The sequence below is a fragment of the Paramormyrops kingsleyae genome, chromosome 4 (genome assembly GCF_048594095.1).
Source record: "Paramormyrops kingsleyae isolate MSU_618 chromosome 4, PKINGS_0.4, whole genome shotgun sequence".
NCBI lineage: Eukaryota > Metazoa > Chordata > Actinopteri > Osteoglossiformes > Mormyridae > Paramormyrops > Paramormyrops kingsleyae.
The window spans coordinates 42,478,252-42,496,863 of NC_132800.1; the positions used below are offsets into that span (position 1 = coordinate 42,478,252).

General features: G+C 48.5%; 1 protein-coding gene across 1 annotated transcript; it reads left to right on the forward strand.

Annotated features, from left to right (window-relative positions):
* Positions 1-707: 707 nt before the first annotated feature.
* Positions 708-14,808, forward strand: LOC111861001 (basic helix-loop-helix domain-containing protein USF3). The gene is made up of 7 exons (XM_072711367.1): positions 708-818; positions 1,659-1,768; positions 1,986-2,051; positions 2,267-2,295; positions 2,526-2,608; positions 3,057-3,153; positions 7,605-14,808. Exons 3-7 carry the CDS (start codon positions 2,005-2,007, stop codon positions 14,282-14,284), a joined length of 6,936 nt encoding a protein of 2,311 aa, XP_072567468.1. The 5' UTR covers positions 708-818; positions 1,659-1,768; positions 1,986-2,004; the 3' UTR covers positions 14,285-14,808.
* Positions 14,809-18,612: the final 3,804 nt, after the last annotated feature.

Consider the following 18,612-nt stretch of genomic DNA (forward strand, 5'->3'; position numbering starts at 1 on the left):
AGTGACCACAGCTTAGAAGCTGCTGGATCCTGTGATTTAAATAGTCTTGGAATTTCTGTTAAGTGTGTGCTCTCTGGAGTGTCTGCACACATCTACTATGAGCCTTGCAGAGTTTTAATGTGTTCAGTAGGCTTGTCCTTCATTACACAGCTTCAACAAGGCTGTCCTGCAGTGCTATGTAAGGGCTGATTTACAGGTGTTGCACAGTTTGTACAGCCAATGAATGCTTCAGAAGAGAACAGCTTTCAGGCACAGAGCCTGACTTGACATTAATTTAAATTTGATACGTTTTAATATATAAAATAACCTTGCACAGTTCGGTTGGTATGACGGCATGTTTCCATTTAATATATATTCTGTCCATACTTAGTTCCCTTAAATGGTTTTGTTAGACTGGCTCTGCCCTAGCGATTTACTTTAGTATGTTCCCCTTTAAAAATAACATGGATGTTATTTCTAAAACACTTCCTCTAAATCTCAACCCATCCTTCTTATCCCATCCTTCTCGTTGAAAGGTCTGCCCCACACTGCGTACATTGGTGGATGACTGTGGCAATACAGGAAAAGCTGTTACTCTATTGGTGAACTAGGACGTCGATCATATACGTCATGTTTAAATATTCGTAGTTCGTGCGAGGCCACAGTTTGCTGTTTCATTGGATGTTAACGACTGTTCCCCGATCAGGATTGGTCATTTCCCTGTTGTCCCGCCTTCTTTTTCTCATCGCAGGAATCGGTGTAGGTTGAGCAGAGTGTTGATTTCCAAGGAAAACCAAAGTTTTGACAGGGACGTGGTCGTGAAAATGGGGAGTCTGCAGGTTAGTAGCCCCTTTGCACCCTGTTACTCGGCTGTGCGCGCAGTTCCGCCCTGTGCTTCGTCTCCATGCACGGTCTGTTCGGCCAGTCCCTTCTTTTGTGTATTTGTTCGCCGACCTGGGAGCCGCTGCGGCGGAGGGTTAGGGTTAGGGATGCAGCGCATCTGGGAGGCGGACATTTCGCGGCTGTGGTCATCGGGTTGACGGGGGGCTGCTGCCCTGCCATCTCCGCGGGGCCGTCTGTGTCTCCAGGCACCCCGCACTGTAACATATATGAGCATAAATGACCGCGTCGTTCTCCACGGCAGTCGCTTTAATACCTGCATGAAAGGGTCCCGGACTCTAAGGCTGCAGAGAGCAAGCGGTTGCCTGGCTTGCTGTCAGTCACAGGGTGTGTGATCAGAGCCGTTACCACGCAGTGCCTCAGCGGTCAGGATCTGCCTCTGTATGTTTATGGTCAAGATCAGGAAAATTGGCCATTGTGTGTGGTCATGGTCATAGTTGAGCGAGTTAAGCTCTGGTCAGCTAAATCTAATCTATGTGGTGTGCATGTCAAATTAGCATTGCTTTAAAACGCTTAACTTATTGGGTGCTGTATTAACATGTGAGCTGGAGGAGGCAGTATTCAGACACCTGGGCAGGGCAGTGTGAGGTCAAGCTCAGATTGGCAGGACTAGGGAGGGTCTCAAGCTGATAAAAAAGAATTTACACAGCTTCATATTTAATGCTGACACTGACCATAGCCACACAGAGCCTGAGGCAGATGGAGATATGAGATATGAAGATGTAATCAGCGATTTCTCCTGTCCCCATGTCCCCCTGTCCCCTGCTGTGTTTACGTAGCTGTGTTTAGGTCCAGATCTTGTGGGATCTATCCAATCCTCATTCTGAGTGGGCGTAGTGGCCATGACGTAAGCATTTTCATCCCCTCTGGAGTGACCTGTGGATGAACGGTGAGTCTGGGCATGGAGGACAGCTGTCTGTATCATGTGTATGATTGGGGGGATGAAATGGGGTCAGCGCACAGAGGTCTGACACGTGCCGGGCTCCCCAATCTCTCCTTTGGCTCCATATTCCCCCACGACACAAGTAAAGGCTTCATGCTTCACAGAATGTGAATGCTTTCTCTGGTAGCCTTGTGAGTCCCTTTAAATGATGTGTGTCATGCAGACGGACAGTGTGTATCAGGATGCCAGAGATGACAGAGAATGCGAGCCGTCCTCACAAGCCCCAGAGGTGAGTGGTTTCTCTCCTGTAACCAAGGGCTGAATAGCTGTGTCAGCACCGGTGTAGCGAAGATGGGACCCAGCTTCTCTAAAACATTCTGCCTAGTTTGTGCTCTAGTGGAGTGAACTGGGAGGACAGTGCTGATGTAACGACCCATGTGTTAGTGAAGGAGCTATGCTGTCATAACAGTGCTGAGAAGACATGTTGTGTTTCTCTGCTTACAGGAAGAAAAACAAGGAAACACACAATGCTGGTAAGTATCACACTAAACGGTGTTAGTTATGAGAAGAGGGAGGACCCTGGGAGTATGTGAGCCGGTGGGCAAGGAGCCCTGGGGGTGTGTGAGCCGATGGGGGAGGAGCCCTGCGGGTGTGTGAGCCGATGGGGGAGAAGCCCTGGAGGTGTGAGAGATGGCAGGGGAGGAACTGTGGGGATTTTGTTGTATAGGGGTGGCTGATGATGTATTTCCTCTTTGGCCTGCAGTGGAGAGACATCGGAAGAAAAAGATCAACGCTGGAATTAACCGCATTGGCGAGCTCCTCCCCTGCTCCCAAGCCCTGAAACAGGCAAGGCAGTGCCTCCATCTCGCAGTCAGTGGAGGTTTAATGGTTAGGGAAGGGCTCACGTAATTGAAAAATTGATTTGAATCCCTGACCAGCAAGGCACCATTGAGGTACCCTGAGCAAGGTACTGCCCCCAAGCACTGCTCCCCAGGCGCTGAATTAGCTGCCTCCTGCTATGTCACAACGTTACATATGGGTTAAATGCAGAGAACACATTTCGTTGTTGTGCACTGTGTGCTGTGGTGTGTCAACAATGACCACTGATCACTAAATTTGAAATTAATTCTAAAATTCTCTTCTAATTCCGGTACCCAAGGGTGAGCCCACTATGGGGCTGGTACCCAGTCTGATTCCCTTGTGTCTGCCCCTGACCCGAACGCTGGTACCCAAAGGTACCTTAATGCAGGGCTGGTACCCAGGGTGACTTGTATATGTCTGAATTCTGCTGCAGAGTAAGAACATGATTCTGGACCAGGCCTATCGCTACATCACAGAACTGAAGCAGCAGAACGACACACTTCTACTCAATGGTGGAGACAAGGTGCAAGGTATGTCCACATCTCAGTGCGTCTGGGTCTTCTGGAAAGCTCTCCATGTCGGAAGGCAGCGCGGATATGTCACCCGGGGCCCCCTAGCCCACGCCTGGGCTGCTTTTTTAGTCTGTAGGCTTCATAAAATCTGCATGATTTCTGAAGCGGCTCTTCTGTTGGTGGTTTAATCCCGTGTGGTAGACACAGTCGTAGTGTTGTGCTGTGAATGCTAAGTTCACATTACATGATATTAGCTTCAATTTTCCGGCTCGCAGACAGTTTTTGGAGCCAACAAAAGTCCCCATCGTGGGAACAGTACTTGATTGCTGTTTCTGAACTGTTCGAATATGCAACCCAACAGAGTCACCGATGCATCGTTGATATATGTCAGATATCTAGCAGGATAAATTTCAGAACCTGCTGGTGACTGCAAATCCTGTGGCATGCAAAGTGTTCTAGCCTGGCTGTGACTAGCAGTGAATGCAGTGATGAGCTACAGCCAATCAGAGCGCAAGACATGGGTGAGGGGAAACCTGGGAGAGGTCTTTAAAAAGTTGTAAAAAGTTCAGTTTGTTTATTAACTGTTCTTAGTCTTCTAGGAAGAGGTATTCAGTAAATGTTTACGGTTACGGTTACTGTTATTTGTGGTTTGAGATATACGTCCAATCAAAAGTGTTTGCACACACTAAGATTCTCTACATTTGCATGTTACTTAGACTCAATTGACTCGATATTCTTTGCTAATAAATAAATTTACAGTATCTTCATCATTTGAGTGCCGTTATAAGAAAATGTCATATCTTTGATTCATCAGAGTAACCTCCTCTAGCAGTTAACTGCAGAGCAAATCCAAGGCATTCTTTCTCCATGGACATTAAATCCTATTCTCTAAGCTCCTTCCAACGCTCCTGGATCATTGTCCACAGGTGTGATGCACTAGTTGGCTGCTTCGCCTTTACCTTTCTGTCCAGGGGTGTGTTTCTCTAACAACGACGGAAGTTAGCATTAACGATGCATCGTACTATGTAGTTCATACTAACCAACATCCGAAGTACGACTGTTTCCCAAAACCGCGATACCACAGTAGTTCCAACCACGTTAGTTAGTTGGGACTTCCGTAGTTCGAACTACAATGGTTCCAGCGCTGATTGATCAGACTCGCTGCGAGTCGTGCGCAACACGAACTACTTTCACAGCTGGTCATGTACAAATACACGGTCGTGTAATAGCATATAAATATATAATAATCTCACACATACACTCACTTAAAGGATTATTAGGAACACCTCAGAGTATTTCACAATCTGCTCAGTTACTGGGATTTTCACGCACAACCATTTCTAGGGTTTACAAAGAATGGTGTGCAAAGGGAAACACATCCAGTATGCGGCAGTCCTGTGGGCGAAAATGCCTTGTTGATGCTAGAGGTCAGAGGAGAATGGGCCGACTGATTCAAGCTGATAGAAGAGCAACTTTGACTGAAATAACCACTCGTTACAACCGAGGTATGCAGCAAAGCATTTGTGAACCCACAACACGCACAACCTTGAGGCGGATGGGCTACAACAGCAGAAGACCCCACCGAGTACCACTCATCTCCACTACAAATAGGAAAAAGAGGCTACAATTTGCACGAGCTCACCAAAATTGGACAGTTGAAGACTGGAAAAATGTTGCCTGGTCTGATGAGTCTCAATTTCTGTTGAGACATTCAAATGGTAGAGTCAGAATTTGGTGTAAACAGAATGAGAACATGGATCCATCATGCCTTGTTATCAGTGTGCAGGCTGGTGTGGGGGATGTTTTCTTGGCACACTTTAGGCCCCTTAGTGCCAATTGGGCATCGTTTAAATGCCACAGCCTACCTGAGCATTGTTTCTGACCATGTCCATCCCTTTATGACCACCATGTACCCATCCTCTGATGGCTACTTCCAGCAGGATAATGCACCATGTCACAAAGCTCGAATCATTTCTAATTGGTTTCTTGAACATGACAATGAGTTCACTGTACTACAATGGCCCCCACAGTCACCAGATCTCAACCCAATAGAGCATCTTTGGGATGTGGTGGAACGGGAGCTTCGTGCCCTGGATGTGCATCCCACAAATCTCCATCAACTGCAAGATGCTATCCTATCAATATGGGCCAACATTTCTAAAGAATGCTTTCAGCACCTTGTTGAATCAATGCCACGTAGAATTAAGGCAGTTCTGAAGGCGAAAGGGGGTCAAACACCGGATTAGTATGGTGTTCCTAATAATCATTTAGGCGAGTGTATATATATATAATATATATGTCATAAATTTATTGTGTCAGTCACATAACACCAATAATATGAAAAATAGCAATCACGCCAAAATAATGTGACGCTTCTTGGAGTGGTAAACAGATAAACAGAAGAACTTATAGCTATAACACTGCATTTTGTGAAAGACGCTCCATCTGTAATTACGTTGATTGCAGTTCATTGTGTTTCAGTCACACTACGAACACTTCGAATTACACAACTTAACGACAGTGTTTGCGAATGGTCATTTGAATGATGGTTTCGGGAAACACCTGCATCATTTAACGATGCATCGTACTACGCAAGTCCGCAGTATCGTTACCTCCGTAGTTCGAACTATGGTTTCCGGAAACACCTGCGTCGTACTTCCATAGTTCGAACCACGAAAGTTGCTAACATAGTTAGCAACTATGGTTTTGGAAAACGCACCCCAGTTCATCCCAAACTAGCTCCATTGGGCTCAGGTCAGGTGACTGTGGTGGCAAGGCCATGAGGTTCCTTTCTTTTTCTTTCCTTTTCCAAATAGCCGTGACACACTTTGAAGGCATGTTTGTTATTGTCCTGTTGCATGAATAATGTCTGACCGCTGAGTCTGTTGCCTGATGGAATGGCATGTCGCTGCAGGATGCTATGGTAGCCTTTGTGATTCAAAATCCCAGTCACTCTACGCAGATTTCAAGCTTTAGATCCAGCAAAGCATCCCCAAATCATCACACTGCCTCCTCCATGCTTAGCAGTGGTACGTTATGCACTGTGGCAGCATTCTCTTCTCAACACACATCACACCTCCTAGAAGAACTGCAGATTTCAAACTTCAATTTCTCAGTCCATAGCACTTCATACCAGTCTTCTACACACCAACTTCTGTGTTCTTTGGCCCATATAAATAAACACTTTCCTCTTGTTAGGAACCCTCAAAAGTGGCTTTTTGGCTGAAACTCTTTAGTCTCACCTCCCTCAGTTTTCTGCGGACAGTTGAAGTTATGTGTTGGTGCCATGAGATTCATTCAGCTGCGCTTTGATTTGTGGTGCACTTAACCTTTTGTTACATGATCTGGTGACTCCTATGATCTTGTCTTGTGCATTAGAAGTGGATCGAGGCCTACCAGTCCTCTACCAGTCCTCTTCCTGTTCAGATTAGGTCCAGCTTGTTGGTGCCTCTTGATGGCATAAGCAGCTGTGCAGAAAAGATTTTTCATTTTCCCGGCAATCACTCTGTAACCATAGACTTCTCCTCCGACAATTACTTATCCTTTTTCTGTTGTTAGCTGACATCTGCCACCCATAATCAATGTTTCAGACACAAACAATATCTTGCTACTGACCTACAAAAAGCCACCTAATATAATATGGATCACCAGACAAGTGCTAGATATTTAATGAGCTATTGAAGCAGTTGATGAGACAGTTGACTAATGCATTTAAAGTTAATGGACAACCTAGAATTTGACGGATGCCATCACCACACAGCCAGTTAGTAGGATGACAGGCATGTACTGTTACATTCTCTTTCCATGTTATAAAGAAAACTTGTTTTATTTGACTTATATTTTCATTTGTAGTTGTTCACTTACCTTATGGGGACCAATTTCCTGGTCCCCATATGGGAAAACTCTATTTTATAAAAATCCGTGACTGTAGTGAAAACTAAAAATGCAAAGACTCTTGTATTTTGTTTGGTTTACTTATGGTTATGGTTTGGGCTGGGTAGGGGTTATGGTTGTCATAGTTAGCATTAGCATTTTTCCCATAGAAATGAAAGAGCGGTCCCCAAAAAGATATGATTACACGACTGTGTGCGTGTGTGCGTGTGTGCGTGCGTGTGTGCGTGCGTGCGTGCGTGTGTGTGTGTGTGTGTGTGTGTGTGAATATATATATATCATACTAAAGATGTGTGACCCCCTGTTGCTGATCAGTCATGTAGTGTATAAACTATGACAGTACAATGATCTGACGACTCAGATAGTGTGAACTTGGCATTAACCGCAGGTTTTGGTTACTCTGCATCTTTCTGAGACGGGAGCCACATTTACGCAGCACCAGGGGCGGATTAACTTCTTTGGGATCCTCTGGGTCCCTAGGCTGTAGCCTGGTATAGGCTATGTATTAATTAGCCCTGCACAACAAGGTATCTGCCCCATGCTTTAAGCCTGTCCGTCCATCTGTCTTTCCACTGCAGCAGAGGAGATCCGGAGGCTTCGGCGCCAGCTGGACGAGCTCCGCAAGGAAAGCGCCCACTACATGGAGCTGCTGAAGGCCAATGGCATCAACTTTCTGGATGACCCCACAGTACACTGGAAAGGCAGGCTGGGCCGCACCCGGCTCTCCAAGGTCACCCCAGCGCACTTGGTCCCCGAGGGCATAATTGTCTACTCCAATGGGAACGTACTTTGCCCCGCAGGGGAGGATCCGGCTGCCTCCAGCCAGAACGCAGGGAAACGGTCTGGTGACATCATAGCCAACCAGCCTGCATGCAGTGTGGCACCTGCATCCAGGACCAAATTCTGCTTACAGGACCCCCCGGCCTCTCCTGCGGCCCAGCTCGTGCCTGTTCCAGGTCTCATGGCTGTGGAGCAACACGCAAGTGACCCTCACGTCATCTCCAAGCTGCCCGGTGCAGTGTCTTACATCGCCGTCCCGGCAGTCTGCCCCCTGTCGGCAACTAGCTTGGCCACACCCCTGCCCTCAATCTCCACGGCAACGCATGGCCCTGCATCCCAGGTCACTCTCCCTCTGGGGCCTCTCGCAGTCCCCACCCTGCCCTCAGCTCTTGGTTCCACACCACAGTCTCAGGAGTCAGCCCTGAGGACTCTGGCCTTGGACTCTTCTGCTGGAGTTGCCCCGGAACAGGGCCCCCGATCACTCAGCACGGTTACCCTCCCCCAGAGTGTTGGGGACAGCCATGCGCTCAGGATTGGCAGCACCGGAAGCACGCAAACAACGTGGACAACGCTGCAGCTGGGCCCAAATAGTGTGCAGCCTTTCTGTCACGCCATAGGCAGCACTGCCTCTCCCACACAAACATGCAACAGTACCGCACATAGCCTGCAGGGGGCACTCATGTGTCCTACTGGCTCTGTTACCTCCATTCAGCCTGTGCTGGCACAAGCCCAGGTCCAGAGTCCCCCTCCTGTACTGGGCCCCCCTCAGGTCACAGTCCAGACCTCCATGCAGGTCCCGCTACCGCCCCCTGTTCACGTCCCGCTGCAGAGCACTGCACAGGCCCCACTCCAGGCCACACCCACAGTTCTGCCCCTGATGCAGACCATGCAGGTGTTGCAGATGCGGAGCAGCATAGCGCCTCCCACTCCCCAAACCTCCAGTAACACCAAAGTGGTCATCCTCCAGCCAGCCAATCCACCTGCACCACAGGCAGTGATCAGGGAAGGCTTAGCCAATCAATCATCTTGCCAGCACATTGTCATCATTCAGGCAAATAATCAGAACTCCCTACAGCAGAACCCCAGTGTGAATGGGGCCCCGGTCGCAGTTCCTCTAACACAGCAGATTGTTACGTCCAGCTGTCCGGCTTCCACTACTAATGTGCACACGGTCGGCGGAAAGCATCTGGTGCACATTCTGCCACGACCACTAGCTCCACCCACTTCTAGCCCAGCACCACCCATGCAGGCACCCCAGACCATAACAGTGAATGGGCAGGTCTTCGCTCTGCAGGCAGTGAAGCCACCGGCCGGGTCATCTGTGAAGACTGCCCTGCAGATTGTCCAGCCTACAACCAGCGAGGACCCAAACACCAACCTCACACTGCACACCCTGGGGGCACTCGCCGATCTCAACCAGAGTATTTCAAATGTGTCCAATCAGAGCCTACAACTCAATGTGACCCCGCCCTCCTATCCTCTGGCCCCGATTCCTTTTCCCGTCACCACAGCAGCAGTAAATTGTAGTCCTGCTTTAGCCACCTCTACCACTTCGGTTATCAGTCCAGTTGGGGGCCCTGTGAAGGTATTACTGAGGAAACCCGGGCCAACCCTAGCAGCGAAACCTAAGTCAAGACGCCCTGCCTCTAAGAAGGGTGTTTCAACCAAGAAAATGGCACCCAGACAGAGGGATGATTCTCTCCCTCATCCTGGAATGGGAGCAGGTCAGATTCTGCCTGCAATTGAAAAGCAAATCCAGTCGACAGAGCCTTCAACATCAACCGACATGCCAGAAAGGTGCTCCTCTGCCAGGTCTACAGAACCTGCCCTTCAGCAGTCTGAGGAACTTAATGCACAGTGTGTCACGTCCACAGTGGGTGGAACCTCTGGCTCTGGTGCCAGTTCCAGTGCTAGTAGATCCATAGTTTCCACTTCAGGTTCTCCGGAGTGTATCTTTGCCGTTAGCCATATGACTTTGACACTGAATGGACCTACAGTTACTAGTGAGAGTCCTGCTCAGAGCAAATCCATATCATCTACTGCAGGTTCTTCAGAATGTAGTAAATCTGTGGTCATCTTCACCATTAGTGGACCCACGGTGTCTCCAGTGAGTGAACCTGTAGTGTCCGGTGCGACTTTGACGGAATTCCCACCTGCTGTGAGCTGTGTCAGTTCCTCGATCAGTAGACCCATAGATTCTCCTGTGAGTTCCACAGTGAGTAAACTTCTAGTTACCAATGACGCTTCCACTATTGGTAACCACAAAGTGCCCAGTTCTAGCTTTACAGTTACTGGGTTGAGTTTGTTGACGGGCACATCGGTCAGTCATCCTTTAGACCTTCAGGATTCCCTGGCTAACGAACGCCCAGCACTTACTGCCTCTTCTTTGGCTACCCTTACAAGACCGTGTTCAGTATTCACTTCCTCACCTGCTCCAAACGTTCTTCCTCCACTCACTGAGTGCGCAAAGTCCACTCCTCCTCAGACTGTGATTTCCCCATTAGAACCCACAATGTTGTCTTTGGCATCGCCCCAGGGTAATACTGTTCCTACTGAGCCAAGCATGAAGACTGCTGGAAGAGATAGTGACCCCAGTGGACACAGGTTATCTGATGAGGGAACAGATAAAGGGGTTCCAGGAGGAGGAGATGAGCTGTCCAGGAAGGCTTCGGCTCCACCACAACATGTGTGTGAAATGGAGCAGGACACTCTTGGGCAGCCTCTGCTATCCAGCCGACAGACGGAGTCCCCTGTGTTAGCTGGGCCTGGTGGTGCTCGTGGGTTCTCTGTGGCGTCCATGCTTCCCCCTTGCCATGGAGTGAGTGCACCTGGAGTCTCCTTTGCCACCTTCACCTTTACCTCGGAACAAGCAGAGATCTTGGCTATGGCTGCCAGAGCTATCTTTGAACAAGACAGTCCCGGGAGGAGATCTGGAAGCTGTGGGATGGAGAGTCCCACACCTGGCCTTGCATCAGGTCTCTCCTCAGGTCCCACGTCAGACTGGGACCTTACAAAAGCTCAGCAGACCTCCCACTCCAAGGAGAGGTCAACAGGATCCCAGCCCAAGCTGCCAAAAGCAAGCGAAATTACAGCAGCTAGGCCTCTTTCTGAGGTCTCTGTTGAGTCTCTAGAAGCACCGGCTAGGGAGCTTCTGGCTGCTTCCTACCCACAGTCTTCCCAGGCCCATTCCCAGTCCTCCCACTCTCCCAGTGCCGGTAGCCTCAGTGTTAATAACTTGATAAGGCCTACTAGTTCCTGTCAGCCCTATCCCTGTTCACCAAGCTTGCCGCAGCAGGTATCAGCGCCATCACCTGTGGTCCCCTCTATGACCCAGCCCCCTGTTCTCCTCCCACCCTGCTCTGCCTCGGGACAATTATCTGAGTTGACTCCCTCGAAGACAGCCCTCATGAGGGCAGCGGGTGCCGAACGCCGCATGAAGGACTTGCCCAAACGCACCGCCCAGGATGACATGATGGTATCAGGCAGCAAGAGGCCAAAGCCCTGCTCTGCCAATGCCGTGACCCGAATAGACATGAAGGCTGTGTCTTCAGATCATGTGCAGGTGATGCCTGGGCACCCTCCTGCTAGCTTAGGAAGCTCATCTGCTCCCGGCAACCGAGCTCACTCCACAGATGGGATCAGCCCATTGTTCCCCGGGAATAGCTTCATGAACACGGTCCTAAGGCAAACCGATAGCCACTGCAGCTCCCAGGTGCTCCAGCAGGAGCATCTGCAGCCAAGTCGCAGTCAACATGGCAATACTGGCCACCACCAAACAGGAAACCCTTACCTGAAGCAACAGGAGCAGCAGCAGCTTCAAGGCCAAAGGCAACATCTGTACCAGCTGCAGCACCACTTGATCCAACCTGACCCCACACAGCTTCATAGCCTCCACCAGAGGGTACTGCAGCAAGATCAACACATACAAAAAAAGCGGGGAATGGTCCGAGGAGGTCAACAAGCACCAATCATTAGCCTTACACAGAAGCAGCATCATGTGGAGAAGAATGGAGTGCAGCATCAGCAACAACAGCAGCAACCACAGCAGCAACCACAGCAACAGCACCATCAACAACAACAGCAGCAACCACAGCAACAGCACCATCAGCAACAGCAGCAGCAACCACAGCAACAGCACCATCAGCAACAGCAGCAGCAACCACAGCAACAACACCATCAGCAACAGCAGCAGCAACCGCAGCAGCACCATCAGCAACAGCAGCAGCAACCGCAGCAGCAGCACCATCAGCAACAGCAGCAGCAACCGCAGCAGCAGCACCATCAGCAACAGCAGCAGCAACCGCAGCAGCAGCACCATCAGCAACAACAGCAACCTCAGCAGCAGCACCATCAGCAACAACAGCAGCAACCGCAGCAGCAGCACCATCAGCAATCACAGCATCATCAGCAGCAACAGCAACAACAGCATCATCAGCAACAGCAACCACAGCAACAGCATCATCAGCAGCAACCACAGCAACAGCATCATCAGCAACAACAGCAGCAACCACAACAACAGCATCATCAACAGCAACCACAGCAACAACATCATCAGCAACAGCAGCAGCTACCACAGCAACAACCGCATCATCAACAACAGCAACCACAGCCACAGGCTTCCCACTCGATGCACCAACACATCCAACAACATCTCCAGCAGCAGCAGCACTTTGGTAGCCGCCATCAAGAGAAGAGCCTCCTACACCCTCAGCAACAGTCACGGCAGGACCAGCAGGTCACTCAGAGCCACAGTGTCATGCAAAGGCTGATCAGCTCCAGGTCTCTGGAACAACAGTTGACCCCACAAGCTGGCAGCACTGTGTCACGTTCCTCTGATATGACTTGTGCCCCGTCGCGGCAGGAGCGCCATCGCATCTCCAGCTACTCTGCAGAGGCTCTCATTGGGAAGTCTTCGTCCAGTGGTGAGCAGCGCCTGGGGCTTCCCCTGCAGGCCCCTCGCTCTGCCCAGGACCAGCCGGACATGCGCCCCTACCTGGATGTGTCACGAGGGAAAGGGACCCACAACCCACAGGGACGGCTTCCTCCAGAGCACCCGGGGCCTGGGGACCTGCAGCGTGTATCTGAATGTGCCCCCTTCAAAGCTCTGAGCGGGGGACAGCACACGCTGGCCGGCTTTGAAGCACAGGCTTCTAAGCCTGGCCCAACGGCACACCGATCTGTGCAAACGCAAGGCTTCAGGATGGGATCCAGCGTAGCGGGGGACCGGCAGCCTCGGGGGCCATACCCTGGCCAGCAGGGGGTGCCTGTGGGCACCGGGGTCCAGCGAGACCACGACAGCTGCCAGCAGAGCTTCATGCAGAGCCTCCTGGTGCCACAGGTAGAGCAGGTGGGCCACCAGAGGGCTCCACAGTGCTGCCCCCCTGTCAGCATGGACTATGGCTGTGTGTCGGGCACCCCAGGGGGGGACCTGCAGGCTAAGGCTGGCAGCCCCAGCGTGCCCCCCGTACAGAAGCCACCTGCCATGCGGCTCAGTGACACCAGCAAGGGGCACATTAATGCACAAATCGGAGGCAACATGCACAGTGGAGGGGTCAGGGCGGGCCTGCACCCCCCCACATCCCACAGCAGCGTCGAATCCAGTCTCCCCGCTGCCCCCCCCACAGTGGCCCGGCCACTGAATGCAGTCAGCCAGCGTTCCCGCCACCTGGGCCCAGACACCCAGAGTGGGAAGCTGCGACCCACAGAGCGGTCTCGACCCAGCACTCTGCGGCCCGGGAACCCGTTTGAGAGCGAGGGGCACCTGGCCCTGCCCACAGGGGGCGGCGTCCTGTTGGGCCGGCAGCAGCCAGGGGGTGACGCACGCAGGGGCAGTATTGTGCGCTTCATGGCTGACAGCGTGCAGGTGGGGAGCGATGGCTTGGTGTCCGACCAGCACCTAACCCAGAATTTCGGCTTCTCCTTCATCCCAGACAATGCCCCCGGCATCAATACAAACCCCACCTTCATGCCTCCGGTGAGCCAGTCCAGCACGGCCCGTACCCCGTCCATCCTGCCGGTGGAGCCACAAGCCCCACTTTCCTCCTTCTACCCCTCGTACTCCCCCGCGGCACACCCCAGCCTGCCCAGTGACATCCAGCTGCAATACTTCCCCAACCAAATGTTCAGCAGCCCCAACACAGAGAAGGCCCCTGGGCCGCCGCTCAACAACCGTTTCGGCTCCATCCTGTCACCACCCCGGCCAGTGGGCTTCGCACAGGCCAGCTTCCCCCTCCTCACCGACATGCCCCCCATGCCCATCACCAACTCCTCGGCCATCACCCCGCATCTGTCCAATTTCAACCTAACCTCTCTATTTCCTGAAATCGCTACAGCGATGCCAGCCGATGGCTCCACCATGCCCATGTCCCCGCTGCTGTCTCTCAGCAACACATCATCCTCGGACTCCGGGAAACAGCCCAACCGCCCCGCCCACAATATCAGCCACATCCTTGGGCATGATGGGACCTCTGCCATCTGATTAGATTGGTCCCGTGGGTGGCACAGTGTTAAAAATCCACCCATGTTCTGTTCAGGGTGCTTTTCTTAATTTTACATTTTTTTATTTTTAACAATCCTCATTCCTGTGGACACTGCTGTTACCTGGCGTATCTGACAACCACCAGAGACTTGGAAAGACCTTCAAAAATGACATTGCATGACAGTGACACTGGCCATAGTGATCTATCATTTTCTTTATTATTATTCTTTTATTTGTTTTTTTAGATTTCACAGAGTGGTGGGGTGGTTGGGCTCACTTTATACAAATGTTTACAGTTCTATCTCCTCAGAGAGGAGGCCTGTGACATTTTTCAGCAGCTGTAGCACAAACCGTGACTGTTTCTCACTAAATAACCAAACTGATATCAGGGTTGATTTTATAGCAATTTGGAGCTGTGTGTAAAATGTAAAATTTCTTATTTATAATAACTGTTAGTACATCATGTAGATACTTGTAAATATATAAAGTTGATTATTAAAGATTTTCTAATTTAAAAGGGACAATGCTTGTTTTTCAGGTGAATTTGTTACCTGCAGCAACATGAATGTGTTTCTCATATCGGCCTGTTTGATTTCGAAGGGTTCAGCATGGGTGCCTTCCTTATTCTGTGCCATTTTTGTCAGCGGGACAGATTTAAGATTAAGTTTTTGCAATGCGATCAAAATTAGTGAACATCAGGGGTCGTAAGAAAAAAGGCGTGGCTTGAAAATATCAAATTTAATTTAGCAAATTAGTTAACCCCTCCTGTGAACTTACGGCAATCCATGGCCTGTAGGAATACTGGCCAGGGACAGGGGTTACGAACACCTACTGTCCATCACTGACATCTTCGGTGTGTTGTTCTTCACATGTCCACACGGGGGCAGCATTGCATTGGGCCAGTATATTTATTTTTAATAAATGTCTCCACGCTCATTGTATGCATCCAGGGTCACCATGATCCTTTAGTGTATAAGTGTCTATGTTGCACTGCAAAACACGGTTTTGAAAGCGCTGTGTTCCTTTGCTCACCTGTTTCAGCATTTGACCTGGAGGGGCTTCCAGCCAGTAGTGCAGCGTTTCCAGAACTTGGGACTCTTTATTGCCAGTATGTGAACATACAGGAATTGGTTGTGGTTCAGTGCAAACAATGAAAGACAACTGTCCAGTGCAAACATAACAGAGTGTGACAGGGTGTTAAATAAAGTACATCTAAATAAACATACAGTGCACACAGGCAACACGGTACACTTGATAGTGATAGTGGCATACGTGTGTAATGTGAAAAGATGGCAAGTGTGCAGCATAATAAGCAGTGAAGAAGAAGTGCAAATGTGTTTGGTACATTGGTTGTAAGGAGTAGTTATTTGAGTTACTGTTGCCTTTCTGTCAGCTTGAACCAGTCTAGCCATTCTTCTGTGACCTCTGCCATCAACATGGCATCCCATTCAAATCCACTATTGAACCCTGAACCCTCTGATGGGGAAATCAGCACCTTACCCACGGTGCCACTATGCTATGATGAGGCTCAATTTTGACCTCCTTTCTCATATACTTTTATTGTTTTAGTTTTTGTTGATTGGAAAAGTTGTCTTATTAGGTTCTTGCTTTGTGAGAAATACTGCTCCAATACTGCTTACACCTGTGCTTTCATTGGATGCTCAGCCCTTATGCATAAACAAACCGTTCTTTGAATATTTGATTCATGTGCTGTGTAATCAGGCATGCAGTAATACCCAAATACCCCCACTCTGTCCTTCACTCCCAAGAGTGTAAACCAGCAGTATGGAGGCTGGATGCTTCAAGCTGTAGTTTCACATTTTTGACTTTCTAACCAAAAACAAACTGCTCCTAGTGTGTGAGCCCCTGCTGGACCCCCACCATCCACTCTGTCCCCTGCCTTGGGCCCTGTGCTTCCTAGGATAGGAGGAAGCTTCAGATTCACTCTGCACTGAATCAGCAGCCACAGAAGAGAACCATTGATGGTTCAATTAAAATCTTGTTACTGTTTTTAACTGTTGTTACTTTGTTTTAGGTGACTTATCTGTGGACCTTCTGGAACAGGTGGGACCTGTTCAAGCTGGATGGGTTTCATCTGAACCAGAGGGGATCCAGTGTATTGGGGAGGTGATTGTGTAGAGTACTTGAGAAGTGTTTAAACTAGGGACTGGGGGGCAGGGAGGTTAGTTAAGTATATAGGTGGGGGGAGATGGAAAGCCCTAAATAATAATGAAAGTGGACACAGTAAAAGGCCTACCCTTTGCTGTCTGTACTTAAACACTAGGAACATTAGAAACAAAATTCATGATTTAGAAGCTTTTATTTCATCAGACTCTTACAATATTATAGGAATAACAGAAACATGGTTGAGTGACAATAATGGAGAAGAGTATAATATGGATGGTTACACATTATTCCGTAGAGACCGGATAGGCAAGAAGGGAGATGGTGTTGCAGTATACGTAAAAGAACATTTGCAGGCAAGGGAGCTCACTGATAAAAAAATATAAGTACAGAAGCTGTATGGATAAAACTAGAGGCTAAAAACTCAAATGGCCTAATTGTTGGTGTTTGTGATAGAGCATCTAATGTAGCTGCAGAGGAAAGCTATATGATGATATCAGGATTATGAGTAATAAACATTATGTGGTGGTTATGGATGATTTTAATTTTATGTGGGATACAGTGGGACACAGTCTCTAGCTCTACTTGAACTTGAGATTGAGATTGGAATTGGTACAGGATTGTTTTTTTACTCAGTTTGTTAAATCCCCTTCCAGAGGAAAATCCATTCTCAATCTTGTTTTCTCTAATAACTAGGATAGGATTGGAAAATTAGAGGTTTTAGAACCACTGGACAGTAGTGATCATAACATTCATGATTAAATTTGAGGTTAATTTTAACGTCCGAAGAGCAAAGTCCAAAACAAAAATATACAATGTTAGGAAGGCTAACTTTAATGGTATGAGACTGAAACTAGAAACCGTAAACTGGATGGAGTTAAATAAAAAAACTGTTGAAGAGGCATGGGAATTTTTTAAAAGCACATTGTTGCAAAATGCAAGAGGATTTCATACCTGTTTCCAGCAAAATTAAATCTAGGAAACTGCAACCAAGAACATAAGAAATTTACAAATGAGAGGAGGCCATTCGGCCCATCAAGCTCATTTGGGGAGAACTTAACTGATAGCTCAGAGTTGTTAAAATCTTATCTAGCTCTGCATTAAAGGAACCAAGGGTATTTGCTTGCGCTACACTAGCAGGAAGACTATTCCATACACTACACGCTGTGTAAAGAAATGCTTTCTCAAATTCATTTTAAAATGTTCTCCCGCTAATTTCCATGTATGGCCACAAGTTCTAGTATTTAAACTAATTTTGAAGTAGCCATTTGGCTGAACAGCATCCAGACCTGTTAGAATCTTATATACCTGGATCATGTCCCCCCTTATTCTCCTTTGCTCAAGGCTAAACAGATTCAGCTCAGCTAACCTCTCCTCATAAGACATTCCTCTAAGACCAGGAATAATTCTCGTAGCCCTACGTTGCACCCTTTCCAACGCACCAATGTCCTTCTTAAGGTATGGTCACCAAACCTGCACACAATATTCTAGGTGAGGTCTCACCAAGGAATTGTATAATCGTAGCCTCACCTCTCTTGACTTAAACTCCACACACCTAGAGATGTAACCCAACATCCTATTAGCCTTAAAGGTAGTTTACTATGGAAATTAAGAATAAAGTCAGGAGGAAAAGGGCTCTGTTCCACAAGTGGAATATAACTAATGATGTCAGAATAAAGCAGGAGTATCTAAGTCTACAGGTTAAGTTAAAAAAATAACATTAGACTCACTAAGAGGAATGTAGAAAGGAAGATTGCATTGGAGGCTAAGGATGACATTAAAAGTTTCTTCCAATATTGTAATGACAAAATAGCTCTAAAAGGTGAAATCACTAATTTTCAGGATAGTAAGGGCCTAATAATTAAAAATGAAATCGATATAGTAAATGAATTTAATGATTGTTTTGCACGGGTGTTCACTGTAGAGGACATGAGTAACATACTGACTCTTATTACTAATCCAGCGTCGTCTATGACTAATATATATATATAACTGAAGCTGATGTGGTACAAAGCCTAGCTAAGCTCAAAATAAATAAATCATAGGGCCCTGATGGCATCTTACCTATAGTTTTAAAAGAGATGAAGGATATTATTTGCCGACCAATACTATTTCAGAAATCCTTATCTGCTGGTGCGGTACCTTCTTATTGGAAGCATGCTAATATAAGGCCCATATTCAAAAAAGGGGATAGAAGTAATCCA